Source organism: Passer montanus, unplaced genomic scaffold (genome assembly GCF_014805655.1).
Source record: "Passer montanus isolate IOZ18808 unplaced genomic scaffold, ASM1480565v1 scaffold12, whole genome shotgun sequence".
Lineage (NCBI taxonomy): Eukaryota > Metazoa > Chordata > Aves > Passeriformes > Passeridae > Passer > Passer montanus.
In genome coordinates, this window is record NW_024358722.1 from 10,095,804 (window position 1) to 10,110,304 (window position 14,501).

Below are 14,501 nucleotides of genomic sequence, written 5' to 3' on the forward strand. Positions count from 1 at the left end.
AAAAAAATAGGTATTTTCTTCAGTCAGTGGAGCAGGGGTTACCATAGAGCCTAGGGCATGCTCTGTAAATGTTCTTTAATAGCAGTGCTATTAAAGAAGTTATAAGGGTAAGCTCAGCACTATAAAAATCAGCTTCTGTATGGTCATATTCTGTAGCTGTCCAGTGAACCTCCATAGACAGTATTTGCTGCTCAGTCTTGTTTCACTGATATATAAAAGCAAGCAAATCTTTATTCTTCTATTTTTTCTTCTTTTCAGTTAATTAACTGGCTAGTGGGCAATGTTAATTCAATTAAAAGTACTTCAGAAAATGAAAAAGAGGCAGGAAGAAATTCTGTCTGCTTTTGCACTAGAGCAAATACAGGGCTATGCTTTTGAACTTCAAACAACAGTATAAATATTTGTGCCTTTCTGTCTTAAATGCATTGAAATCATTCTAAAAATACTGTCTCTGTGGTTTTTTTTTCAAATAATAATGCTAATTTTGAACATAAATTTTATTTGCTGTGTATCTGTTTACAAAATTGACTATTTGACTCTCTTTGCTCTCATCTTGAAGGACTTCCAACACACCTCAATGGATTGCTCCTTCTCTTCTATAACATGGTACTTTTCCTGCTCTGAGTACTTGTATTTAAAAAAAAAACCAACAAAAAAAAAATCCCAGTATATGAGCATTTAGATATTAAAGACTATTCTATTAAGGACTAACCAATACAGAGACTTAAGGATTTTAAAATGTCTAGACCCATCAAAAGTGTACAGTTCCCCACAACACCATCTCTATAACTTCTATCAACAATGTGAGTCTTCTCCTTTTCTGTATCATCCTCATTGCTCTCATCTGGCAAAGATGACCATATAAACACACTATTCATCTTTAGCCTGTCATATGTAGATCCTTTAACTTCCAAGTCACGTTTATATCTCTCCTGAAGCTGCACCTAAACTTCAAAGGATGGGTAGGTGGAAGAAGGGGATAGAACCATATAATAAAACCCTTCAATTCTTATAATCATGTTACCTTTCACTAGTTTCATCTATTTCCTCTCCCCCCATATTTAAATGAGGACACCAGTCCCTAATGAATACAGAGCTCATAATGAAAATTAACTACCCAGACAGACCAACCTAAGACAGCAATATTTAATGCAGAAACAAAGTAGGATTACAATGTCTGGAGTAGGGCTGCTATAATTTTCCATATGAAAGCTTCTGAGTTTTTTTAGTTCCAAACTACAGTGTATCATGCAAGACTCAGGACTGCAGGCTGCACATTCTCTGGAGCCAAAAGGTTCATAGGCTCCCAGAGCTGCTAAAGACAACACCAAAAAAAACCCAAGAAAGTCTTCAGGAAGAAATCTGCTTCTTCCACAATATTTTCAAGTGAGCCTCCTCATAGAGGGAAAGAGCATAAACTGTGCGTTCTGGGAGCTCTCCTAATGCTTCACCATGTGAACCAAGCCACTACTGACCTATATATACCCATAGTGCATAATGTACATAATAAACCTATCAGAGCAATAGGAAGAAATGCCCTATAGAGTTGTTTTCCTTTCTGTTCAGACTTTTGTGAAACAAATAAGAAATATTTAAGAGCTATAAAGCTCAGCAGTTTCACAGCAGGTATGTCCTCTCTAATAAAGTAGCTTCTTTCTTTCTTACATTCATAAATGCTCCCCAGACAGCAACATCTGAAACAGAAGACTCACTAATGGAGTTTGTCTGACATTTTCACTAGTGTTTCTAAGGCTATTTAGTGGTAATAGCTCGCACATGCTGTAAAAATCCTTGTCTCACCAAGAGTAAGGTCGCAACTCTTGTTATAATGAACTATCCTATTCCCATTCTATGCAAACTGAAGTTACATACAACGAGGATTAATGAAATGCCCTGAGTTATAAAAGGCAGATTCAGAAACAGAATTAAGATTTTTCTATGTTAGGATTGGGTAAGTGGACAGCATTTCTCAATACAATTTGTCATTCTTAATTACAATAACCTAGCTAGATAATGAAAAACCTTTAAAAAGAATTGTGTCCTAAATAGGATATGGAGTTGTTGTTGTTGTTTAATTTATTCCTTTCCTTCTGGCTGATGACATCTCCCTTTGAAAAAGCTATATTTCTTTATTACAAAAATATTTTTCAAAGCTTTTCTCAAATTTCTTAGTTTCAATTAGGACAAAAAAGTTGTTAAGTTTCCAGCATAGATTTAATGTCAAAAAGAAAAATCTGTCTAGAAATAATTACATGGACAAGTCATAAATTAGCAGTCATGACAATTCTCAGCACATGCTACAAAAAAAGAATACAGTTACACAGGGAAATGTATGGTTGCACCAAGTGAGTGCTTTAATTTCAACTAAATGCTGATGCATATATGCTCCACAACAGGGAAATGAACCAACAACCCTCAAAGTAATCAGTCACTCTCAGTGCTTCCACTCTGGATTTTTATATGGACTGGGCTAAAACCCAGATGTCTGAAATTATGCCCCTAATTTCACTGGTTTTATTTGCAGAGGTATTAAAATCCTACTAGTCTCATTGACATTTCTGTTAACTTGGAGAATAAAACAGATTTTTCTTAGAAATTAGGTAGGCACATATGGGAAAAACATCCTAGGGAATATATTATTACTGGCATTGGCAATTAAATGTGAAATGCTGCAGAACCCTTACCACTGGAATTATTAATTTTGATATAGCATTGAAGACATGGAAATGCTGATTAGAAAGTGTACAGAAATAAATTAATACATAACTTTAAAATAATTCATTATCTGTAGTCTGGACCATTTTACCTTCAGTTAAAGGATGAAAAAATAAAGAGGATGCAATCACTCCACTTTGAATGTCGTCTTCTGCTGCTATAGGGGGAGATGCCATTTGTAATGGACTTTGCCACATTCTTGCATGGAGATGGGACACAGCATGTAGAGACAGACTGAGGCAGCACAGCACCTCAGAATGGTGGGAATATGTGGGGATTTAAAGATTTGAACCTTCTAGAATGCTCTGTCTACAAGTGAAGGGTGACATATCACTGAAAGATACAGTTTTTCATGAAGCCATGATTAGTAAGAATATATGGGCATTTAAAGATTTGAACCTTGTTCCATCTAGAATGTTCTGTCTACAAGTGAAGGGTGACATATCACTGAAAGATACTTTTTCATGAAGCCAGCATGCAATCAGCTGACCTTATTTTGATATATTTCAAATGCTTTATTGCTCTTTTCCTTTGAAGAAATCTTGAAGAAACGAGAGCTATGGTAAGAGCTTGAGGATAGTAGGGCTCAAGAGAACGAGACAATTTGATTTCTTGACAAGAAAGCTTAGGAGTATCACCAGGGAAGGGAATGAGGGCCTTCTGATATATTTCAAGTGCTTTATTACTCTTTTCCTTTGAACAAATCTGGAAGAAATGAGAGCTATGGTAAGAGCTTGGGATAGTAGGGCTCAAGAGAATGAGACAGTTCGATTTTTTGACAAGAAAGCTTAGGAGTATCACCAGGGAAGGGAATGAGGGCCTTCCATGTCACATGTGATTTAAGCAAATCAGCCACATACACCTGGTAGGTTAGTGTCAATCTTCTTTACCTGTTCTCTTTACTGCATCAGAAACACAGTACTCCCAGCAAGCTCAAACTCTTCTTTAGATAGTCTCTGTTGAGACTGTAACTACTTTTACATTCAACTTGCTCTTTTCTTGCAAGCTGTTCTCTCCTTCTTTGCCCAGTTTAATATTCTCAGTCTCAGAACAGTTCAGTACTGACTTCAGTTCAACTGAAGTCAAGTTCCCCTAAAACCTGTAATTTCCTTTTTTAAATATTTACAACCTCATTCTGTAAACATGACATTTTTTCAGCTTAACATGATATTATCACATTGTAATTAAAACCTGAAAAAAGCTATACTCCTGTAAAGAACTGTGATATAAATTTTTAATAGTAATGATCTGCAGAAATGGACTTCAGTATTGAACCTTTAAATGGATGTCTGAAAATGTAAGAAAACATTAGATTTGAGGTTCCACATAGTGTTATATTACTTGGAAAAACCTACAAAAGACTCTTAGCTGTCTACTTGAGAAGTGCCATTTTCTTGCATTTTACTGGCATATTTTTACCTTTCCCATCATTAAATTTGTTGTCTCCGTGTCTCACAGTAGTGTTAGATCAGAACTCCAGAAACACAGGTTTGCACTTCCTCAGATACTGTTGAAAGCAAATGTACAGGCTAAACAGAAATATATGCAATAATATCTAAATAGAAGCCATTAGCCTGATTAGAAATACTCAGTTCTTTTAGAAGCACCAGGCTTCAACTCCAATACGTGTGAAGCTGCAAGAGATTGGATCCTCTTCATTGTAGCTTGTTAGCTCAAGTTCACAAGCATTAGGACACCTACAGCTTTTGGCATCATGGAAGGGATCAGCATCAGGTTAAATAAGGACTCAGTCAAGCAGTCTATAGATAATGTCACACATCTGTCACGTACCTCATCACCACAGTGCTCTCTCATTTGTTCTGCAGTAACACATAATCAAATCATCGTACCGGGTCATACTAGAAGCTTAATTCCATGCAGGCAGAGTTTTCAAAGGCCATTATGCTGTCACTGAGCAAGTGCCATTAACATCAAAGATAGTATTAAGCCAAAACCCCATCATAGGCTAGGGCCTCCTGATAAGACAAGTGTCAAAAAAAAAAAAAAGCTCTGAACTGAGGAACTTAAAGTCTAAATAAAGAAAAGCCCACCTTCACTTGAAAGGAAATTAATCTGTTAGATGATGGCTGTTTATCACAAACAAGAAAGGCCAGTGCACCATAGTAAGTGCAGGATGTATTGCACTTTACACTGGCCCTGAGTAGGCACAGGCCACTCCGTTCTGTTGTCCCCTGTGTATTGTCCCAGCTGACCAGGGCAAAAGGAGTCAGAGGTCAGCAGAAGGAGGAAAATAGCAAAATTATGTTGATGGAGAATAACAGATAGAAGTTAAACTACAAACAGACTTCTTATTGTTAGATTTGTGTTGCTTCTTGGTCAGAATATAAACAAGTACTTTGGCTTTATTTTTCACCACAAGTTCCTTGCAATTCATGGGGAACATTCACAATTCTCCTTGCATAAACCACCACAATGCCCATTGTTGAGACTCAGCTTTTTGCTATTCATTCTCCAGCACATACAACCTGAACTTACTTGTAGGCTTGATGCTGGAATTCTTAAACTGTGGAAAAGAAGTAGTCCCCAAGTTGAGCAGGATACTCACAGCATCTCAGTAAATTTTGGTATCTCAGTATTTGTCTTTTATCCTAGCAGCTTCCATATTCCTTTTGTTGTTTTAAAAGCAAACAACCAACACCACCACCAAATACCCCATATACCTCTCACAACTAGGACATGCATTTTAGTAGAAAGCTCAGCCAACCGGTAACTTTCTGGTATTCCAGAACTACAATAAAATTTTCTGAATTTAAATGATGAGTTTGAATCTGAAAACAAAAGAAAATAAAAACAACTGATAAATATTTCTGTTATTAATAAAACAAAATATTTTAATGTCTTTTGGAGCACCAGTTGCACTGAGTACCTTCTCACAAAATTTCTGATAAATGTTCTTTTCTTTTCCTCCTCTCCTGTGTGTGAACACACATCATAATATTTTAGACCTTTGTTTTACATCAGTCCCTAGTCAAAAAAGCAATTTTCCACTGCAGCCTCATTTGCACATATCAATAATTTAACGACAAAGTGTGTATGTGTTCCTAATTATCTCCAAAGGATTTTTGATGAACCTGTGAAAATTAAGGAAAAAAAACCCCGACTAGTCATATTGCAGTGAGAAAAATGAAGCACCAAAACTAAATCACAAAATACCTTAACACTGCATTTTAGTGTCATCAGACAATAAAATATAGAATGTTCAAGACTAGATCTTGTTAATGCTTACAAGTTCAGAAAAAATAAATCTAATGTAAAGACTCCTTTTTTCTTTGGTGCTGCTTAGTTTCTCTGGATGAGTTTGCTTTTCAGTAAATGTTGTTTTAAATATTTGAGTTAAATAATGTAAAAGTAGAAAGCTTTTTTAAAAAAGAAAGCCTGAAGAAGAAAGCTTTCAAACAAAAAATGTCTTCTGCTGCAGATTTCTTCAGATTGCTTTCAGAATTTTCTGAAAGAGGCATTGTCAAGAAAAATTATTTTTAAAAATATAATTATTTTAATATCAGAAACACAGCATGGATGAGGTTAAGGGACCGCAGTGGGTTAGCAGGTCAAACCTCCCAAAATAATGGAGAAGAAATTTGAAGAGCAAAATTTTGTTTCTATAACAAAAGGAGTAGGTTCCCACCCAGATTATCTGGAGATGGTTGTACTCAGTGGTTACTGGGACCCCATGAACAGCAACAGCACCTGGAGTACACTGCTATCCCTCACATGCACTGACCCTCTCACATATTGTTCAAAGACTGTGTACAAAATGGTCTTTAATGAAAAACTGAAATGATAGGTTCAAGACACTGCAGAGCAGTAAAATTCAGCATTAGAACAGAACCAAAAGAATACTGCATAATGAATACACTAAATACTTTTAAAAGAGCTGTTCTATTACTAGCACCAAGACTAAGATTTGGCTGCAGGTTTATTACCACAATACATTTGGGAGCAAACCATCCAGGGAGTTTTTCCAGCATCTGGTTGGCATTACTGCTTGAAATTACTCAATGGGTACTCCCCCATGGCATCTCAGAACAAACTACATAGAATCAACAAGGCAATTGCTCTGTCTCTGCACTTCACTGTGAGCTGGTAAACAGCTAAAGCTCATTTCATATACCAGCAACACACAGAATGAATTTTGCCAGCTATACTGCAATTAGTTCTCCAGCTATTTTAAATCGAATTATTTAGGAAGGAGAATTACTGGAAATTAAATCCAGCTACCAAAACCGAAGCCGCTACATGCTCCAAGAACACTGCAAAAAAATACATTGTATTAAATTTTAGGTTGTGCTAATCTGTTTGATTCACTGTGGCCAATGTATTTAAAAACAGGGAAGGAGAAGAGAACCATAGAGGAGAAGAAACATAAAAGCCAGTACTATGTGTGAGAGGTAGAACAAGCTCATTCTATAGGCCCAAGTCCTCTTTCAGAGGGATATGATATGAGCAAAGGCTCAGAGATGATACATCCTATTTTCCCACTGCAAAAGGTGGTCTGAAAGAGAATGAGGTCTATGCCAGGAAGAACTAGGTAGTGTAAGCATACACAGTTCTGACAACATCTTTGAAGTCACTCCATAAAGACACACAAATAACATATGCATCTTTCAATCGCACAAAGTCCTGATGATGACCATAATACTGCTTACTACTAAAAGTTTTGGCTAAATACTGTCTGTAAATTGACTCCTCAATTAAAATGTTTACAAAGACCAAGGGAAGCAAGGGCTATCACTGATTGCCCTCTGCCTTGCTTACAGATGAACTCATGAAAGAAACACCTTTCCCATTGAATTCCACTTCTGTTATGGAGCCATTTTCCTTCTCAAGCTGGTTAAATGATCATCGTGGTGAAATAAAACAGAAAAAATCCTTGAGTATGTTTGGAGATAACTTTGAAACAGAGGTAAGGGGATATCATTTCCCTATTAAAAAAAAAAAAAAAAAAAAAAAAAGGCTATTTTAAAGGTATGGATAGGTGCCTATGTTCAGAATGGGAACATCTCATCCAGGCCTGGGATGAATATAAGCAGACAAAGTTATGCACCCCAATAGAAGTACTTGTCTTTGATCCATTGATTTGACTAGCTTAGGGCAGGGGCTTTCTAGCTCATTACTTCCATATCCAGAATCAACCTGAACTTTATTTCTGTTCATTTCCTTTGGGATTAAAACAGCTCATTCCTTCCCCTGTCCGTCTCCCCATATTTCCCAAATCAGAAGCACCAGTGTGATGCAAATCAAGCTTCTTTATGTGCTTGAGCAGCATTCGTGGTCCAAGTCTAATCTGGGTGCGGAAACACACTTTGTTTTCTCCTCCTCCATCTACATAAAGTGAAAAGAAGGAAAACTGGACAGCAACCAGGGAGCCTGGGCTGCCCTAAAACATTCCCCTTCACAGTTTATTCAAACACAGTCTAGTTTGGGCGCAAATGAAGCTGTCAACGCTTGATATCTGTGCTGTATGTGAGCTGTTTACAAAACATATTCTTCCCCAGAATTACTTGGAGTCACACTCCAAAGAATCCAATACAGTTGACAGCAAAGTGACAGAGTGTGGGAATGTCAGGAAGAACACAGAAGGGGCAGAAAATGAGAAAGATGAAGTCCTGTCTGCAGCGTTTTTAATGTTAATGGAAGAAACTTTTCTGCTTCAACAGGCTCTTGACAGGGCCCAGAGTTCATGAGGAGGAAGTGCCTGTTCCAGGAACAGAAGCAGGAAGCATATAGATGCAAAACTGAGAGTGGGAGGAGGCAGAAGGAGTAGATAAGCGAGGATGCAGAGGAGCATAAGGAGTGGCAGGTGTGACCAGTTCCCTTTTTATCAGTAGGAATCAATATGAGAATACCAAACATAGTGTGAATTTTAATATCTGTAAAAATAACGTCATCTTCTATGAATATTCTCCTGTAAAAACAGAATGTTTTAAATGCTGTTGGGAGATGAATATGGACCTTTGGTCACTTGGATGAAACCATTTTTTTTTTTTTAGGCTATAGCTTATGGACCAGGAACAACTGAGAAAAGTAAAAAGAATTCAGATATCTGGATATGGCAGCTGGTATGTGGCAATTCACACTTGTTAACTGATGAGTTCATGTTTAAGTTCAAAATCAACAGTAGTAAAGCCTTCTAGCAACAGAAACTGGAATGATTCCCTTCCTTCTCATAGGAGAGATCAGCAATAGGCACCACCTTTCAGCTTTAAACTGTATTGAAAAATAACTGTAAAGTGCTGCCACAATAAAAATAGCCTCTTATTCCTCATCGTGTATGTTGATGACAGAAATACTGGCATCCATCCTTGTTGGGAATTTTAATGCACACTACCTAGGCTATATCCTGTAAATATTTCAGATCAAGCAATAAAGCAACATCACCTCTTAGTTCTGCCTTGAAACATTTGCCCTCATCCTGAAGGCAAACTGGAATCAAGCAGAATCAGGTAATAAAACAATCTGAAAACTTGTTTAGACTAAATTAGGATTGTAGGTGATCTAGACATCCTTCACTCAGCTTGCTTGTAGGATACATTTGCAACCCAAAGAAAAAGGAAAGCTTATTTTTGCTTACACAAGTCAGGCTAGCTTGGGAGGCAGATATTTCTATTAGTTCCTCTTCTGTTGAAATTCACAGGGACTATCAAATACTAATTAAAGAAATCATAATCTTGAAAGACATTTGTTTACACTGCAGCTTATGTCAGCCTGTGGAATCAAGACCTTGTGGCTGGCAAGAACCTGTCTCCCCGGCTTGACAAGATAATAACTAGTGCATTCCAATATGGAGGAACTCAGCAATTTCAGTCAGCCCCCTGCTGACTTGTGAATTGCTCCTCAAGACTTAAAGAGATATGAGGAATCAGAAAAGTAGAAGAGGAGTTTAAACTACTCCAGAAGATTCTCTCTGCAATTTCTGGAGCTGTACCAACTTGTAGGCTGCTAGGTTAGATTGGTGGCAGTGTACTCCAAGAATCAAGCAATGGGTTGCTGCTTTATGATACAAAACAATGAACAATGAACCGTATTTTTATTGATGGTAATAGTGTTAGACAGACGTGATCAGCTGAATATTTAGCTAGACCTCATGAAACAGAACAGGTTTGAGGTGTTCTTTCAGTAGGAAAAATTTCTGTACATGCAGCATTTTCTTTCTGCTGGGGACAGGACATGGAAAATGAAAAGCCTTCTTTCCTTTCAGGAGGGCACATCGACTGTTGCCATGGATGGCAAAACCCTGACTCTCTCTGCTGGTGACAGCCTGCTTGTCCGTGCCCAGTCTGTGTGAGTAGAGATGAACAGGGGATCAGTGCGTGATTCCCCAGCTTCCAGCAATATAAATTCTGTGTATTCAATGCACACCATGTTGGGCATCACTGGTGCAGAAACACAGCATCTGTGAGTGCAGGATTTGCAATAGGCTCTGTTATTTCTCAGGGCAAAAGTGTTTTCAGGAGGAAAAGCCAGACATTCATTCTAGTTCACCTCTTATGATAACAGCTGGAAAAAATAAAAATTAAAAAAAAAAAAAGGGAAAAAAAAAGACACCACTAGGAAAATGCAGCATGCAAATTAATAAAGATATATGGCCTGAAACTACCAACTGGCACTCACAGCAGATGCTCAAAGCATCAGACCAGGCTTAATCAACATCAGAGCAGGAAGATTTGGGGTTCAGGCTCAGAACACAGCTCTCTTCCTGAAGTAGGATGCATACAGCTATTTCATAACCTTGACACATGTGATACACAGAAAGGAAAATAGCTTCCAGAGAGAAAGGAAAGAAAGAGATAGAGCATGGCTAAAGCTGATAAAGTGCCCACTCCTCCTTTTCAGCATCATCCATGATTAATTTGTTGGTTTGAGTCTGTGATTTCCCTCTATACATACTCTCATCTTTCTTTTTTCATAATCTTTTAATTCTTCCAGGTACTGCTGGAAAAGAGCAGAAGACTGTGTTGCTCTCTGCATTGCTCAAGATCCAAAACGCAAGCAGCCTTATAAATAACTCCTGTGTCAGTTGGCTTTGAGGATAACCAAGTTTTAACCTACCTTAATTATCTTTTACTCAGAATGCCTGGAAATTTGAATATTCTAACACAATGATTAAGTGGAGTCAAGTGCTGTGCCCAATTTAAACTTTTTTCCCAAGTAGTTAATTTTTAACAAAATTTATAATCAGTATTTTTTTTAAGACCCAGCACTTTGTTTGATTTTATCTGAAAGGAAATGACCACATATCCAAGTAGTAGGATTACTTACCTAATAATACAAGATACTATCTAGACTAAACTAGAGTCTTTTGAAATGCAAGTCTCTGCCACAAGATGCAGAAAAGGAGATGGGACAGATACTGTTACACTACTGAGGTAACAGGCTGGATGCTGCGTGCACACTGCACTGAACAACGCTGCAATGGGACTAAACAGGAGCACCTGGGTCATGGGTGTGCCCCTGTGCAGCAGAATGTTAGGGGGTAGGAGAGCAGAAAAATTATTATAATCCATGTCTATTAACTGCTGCTTCTTTTTGAACAATGAAGTTTCTTGCAGAGATGATACGTGTCAAATTATATTTTGCTGCTTTTATTCCGAGAACTCTGCAGATGAGTTTTTGTTTGGGTTTTGGTTTTATTTAATTGTTCTTCACATTGTCAACATCAGAAAACCCGTTGCTTAGATACCTGCAGGTATTATCAATTAAATATTTGAGAAAGCAAAAGTTACTTATTCCTGATTTTTTTTTTAATTCTAATTAAGTTCAGAAAAATATTTGTTTCATCTATCACCTATAAAGCTCATTAAACTGAGATGTCCTATATGTTTTATTGAAGTGTTCATTCTTCTCATGAGAAAGACACAAATGCCTTGTCTTTAATCTGTCTATAACTTAACTTCAGCAGCTTTTCTAGCAAAGCCTACAGCAAAACTCTGCTACATCCTCCTAATAACAGGGGGCCTAATTTGCAAAACTGAACCCAGTCCTTAAGGGTGTTATAAGTGTGAGCTGCCACACACAAAAAGTGAACAAGGGAGTAATTTTTTCTGATTACTGTTGGTACTGGTGTGTTTATGTGTCTGCAGAATTGACTACTCGAGTGAACATCTATGATTGAGGGATCTAGGTTACCAAAAAGTGTTATGTTTTTAGTCCAGCAGTTACAGGGTAATCACAGCAATATTTTCATATTTCACACTGAATGATAAGTGAGTAAAACACGGCAACATGTAGAACAGCATCCAGAATAACCAGCAGCTCTTCGCCCACCCAGAGCCAAGGAACTTTCAGAATAAAAATTAAGGCATCTCCAGATTAGATACCTCCCATGATATCCACTCAAATTATACTTGTGATGCCTTTTACAACGACTTGTGCTTGAACACCTAAATTCTGTCCAAGTCACACATTAGGTGCCAGACCAGGAGCAATAAACCAGAGCTTCATCATCCTCAGTTTTGCCACAGCCCACAGTCAAAAATCAGGACTTAGTAGGTCATCAATTAATTTCTGTTGAGGAGCTTCTGTCTTCTAAGAACTAGGTAAGAGGTGTTAAGGCCCATAGGTATGGAAAAGAATCAGGATCAAAACAGTAGGAGAGGATTTATGAAAACAGTGAAATACCACGTACCAAGAGAAAAGAATTTTGTTTTCTAGATATATTCTCTTCTGAGAATTATTTATGTTGTTTTGGTGTCCAATTTCCTTCCCCTCTCACTCCCTGTCTTTCAATTCAATAGTTATTTATGGCCAGAGCACAGAGAGTACTTGTCATTTACTCCTTCCAAGGTGCTTAACCACTGTGATTCGGAAACCTACAACTTCCCTTTCCCAGCTTTTCAAATAGTTCCAGGGGGATTCTGGGCAGGCAGCGAATAATTTTCAAGTGCTTTGCTCTTCCTGCATATTATATCTGTTCTGAACTGCCCCAACAATGGTACATTTATGATTAGATGTACTCATGCTACTCTGCTCACGAGAGTTTTGCACATGCAAATCTGATTCCTGGAGCTCTCTTTGCTGTTCTTTCTGTGTACGTGCAGTCAGCTCAGCAGATACTTCAGCACCAAAGATGTTGGGATCAGGGTCTGGAGACTCCAGTGCTAGTCTTGCCTCAAAGAAGGATTTCAGGCTAAGGCCTCTGGCAGAGGCTTAGTTAGGCACGTTGTTTGCAGAGTTCACAAGTGCACCGCTCTTGACATTGTGCTTGTTCATGCATGTCCATGAAATGTACCTGGCAAAACCATGTTCTATGGAGTCACTGAGGTTCAAGAAGGCCTCCAAGATCATCAGACCCAGACTTTGATGGAACACCAGCTTATCAACTGGCACTAAGTGCCACATCCAGTAATTTCTCGAGGACCCCAAGGGATAGTGACTCCACCACCTCACTTGACAGTCCATTCCAATGCTTAACAAGGCTTTCTGTGGAGAAATTCTTCCTTATGTCCAACCAGATTCTCCCCTTGAGGTCATTTGCTCTCATGCTGGTTACCTGGGAGTAGAGGCCAAGCCCCACCTCACTAGGCACTCCTTTCAGGCAATGGTGGAGCACAAGTTCTCCCTGAGACCTTCTTTTCTCCAGGCTAAACACACCCAGGCACTCCTCATGTGCCTGATACACAAGGCACTTCATATGATTTACACACACATGACTGCCTCTCTTTACAGCTCTTTTTATACCTGGTACACCTGCACCCTGATTTGGATGCTCAATTTCTGTCTGCATCAGACAGATAGTGGGACACCCGATACTTAGCAAACTTGGTACATTTTGACAGGATTGTGCTAACCTTATTAGCACAGTATTGCACAGACAGACCATCTGCTGTTTGATGCTTCTGCAAAACTCAAAATCAAATCTTTATACAAATAAATAGTCTAAGCAGCATTACAATAAAACCTACACAGATACAAAGCTATACCTGTGCCATTCTTGGTAAATTACCTTTGAACACATGCAGCATTGTCCAGAATCACAAGCTTGAGCCGATTTGAAAGCTTAGAAATACACACAAAGAAGTTTGAGTCCACCTACAAGCATCCACAGTTATTCCAAGGCAGAATCTCACCTATCCTAGAGGTCAGCAGGAGTTTTCCCTTTCATTTCATATGGGGAAAGGTGATGCAGCCTTATCCTATCAGCTATTGATTAAAGCAGCAAGGCTTTCCCTGGGCTTTTTCTGTGCCTTTAGAATGTTTAATCCCAATGAGATGACAGGTAAGCTTTGCAAAGAGACAGCTAAATCACTTTTTTTCTGCTATAGTTGTATTTTGATTTCTATTTATAGCATTTAAATCATATAAAAAGTGATATAAGCATTATTATCATACTTCATATTAAGAAAGGAACTTACAGTCACTCTTTCATGTAAATTAGCAATATAGATCAAAATATTTGAAGTAATTAGTGTTTCCTATTATTCCTAGGCTAGGCAGGCTTGACCTCATGGGGTACTTATGTTCTTATTTTGAGCTATGCTAACTTATAGGAATGATGGAAATAAATTTGTATGTCACACTGCACTCCTCCTAACTATGGTCTCATATTCCTATTAAAAATAGTTGATTAGCAAGATTACATGTTTAATGATACATGATTACCATCATCACACATTCATAATAAATAATATTGCTTGAAGTAACTTAAAAATTAAATATTCCTGGTACAGCAAATAAAGCTTCACCAGCCCTTTCTATAATCTTGAAAAAAAGAAATTACAAAAAGCAAGTTCATTAAAAACATGTATGTTTATGGTTATGGAAGAACT

At 37.9% G+C, this 14,501-nt stretch overlaps 1 protein-coding gene across 1 annotated transcript in view; it reads left to right on the top strand.

Annotated features, from left to right (window-relative positions):
- Nucleotides 1-11,548, top strand: part of HAAO (3-hydroxyanthranilate 3,4-dioxygenase) — a 34,211-nt gene extending 22,663 nt beyond the window's left edge. Inside the window, exons 7-10 of the mRNA XM_039698050.1 lie at nt 7,494-7,639; nt 8,727-8,795; nt 9,935-10,017; nt 10,663-11,548. Coding sequence (XP_039553984.1) covers nt 7,494-7,639; nt 8,727-8,795; nt 9,935-10,017; nt 10,663-10,741 — 377 coding nt within the window. The 3' untranslated portion in view covers nt 10,742-11,548. The remainder of the gene's footprint in view (nt 1-7,493; nt 7,640-8,726; nt 8,796-9,934; nt 10,018-10,662) is intronic.
- The last annotated feature ends 2,953 nt before the right edge of the window (nt 11,549-14,501 follow it).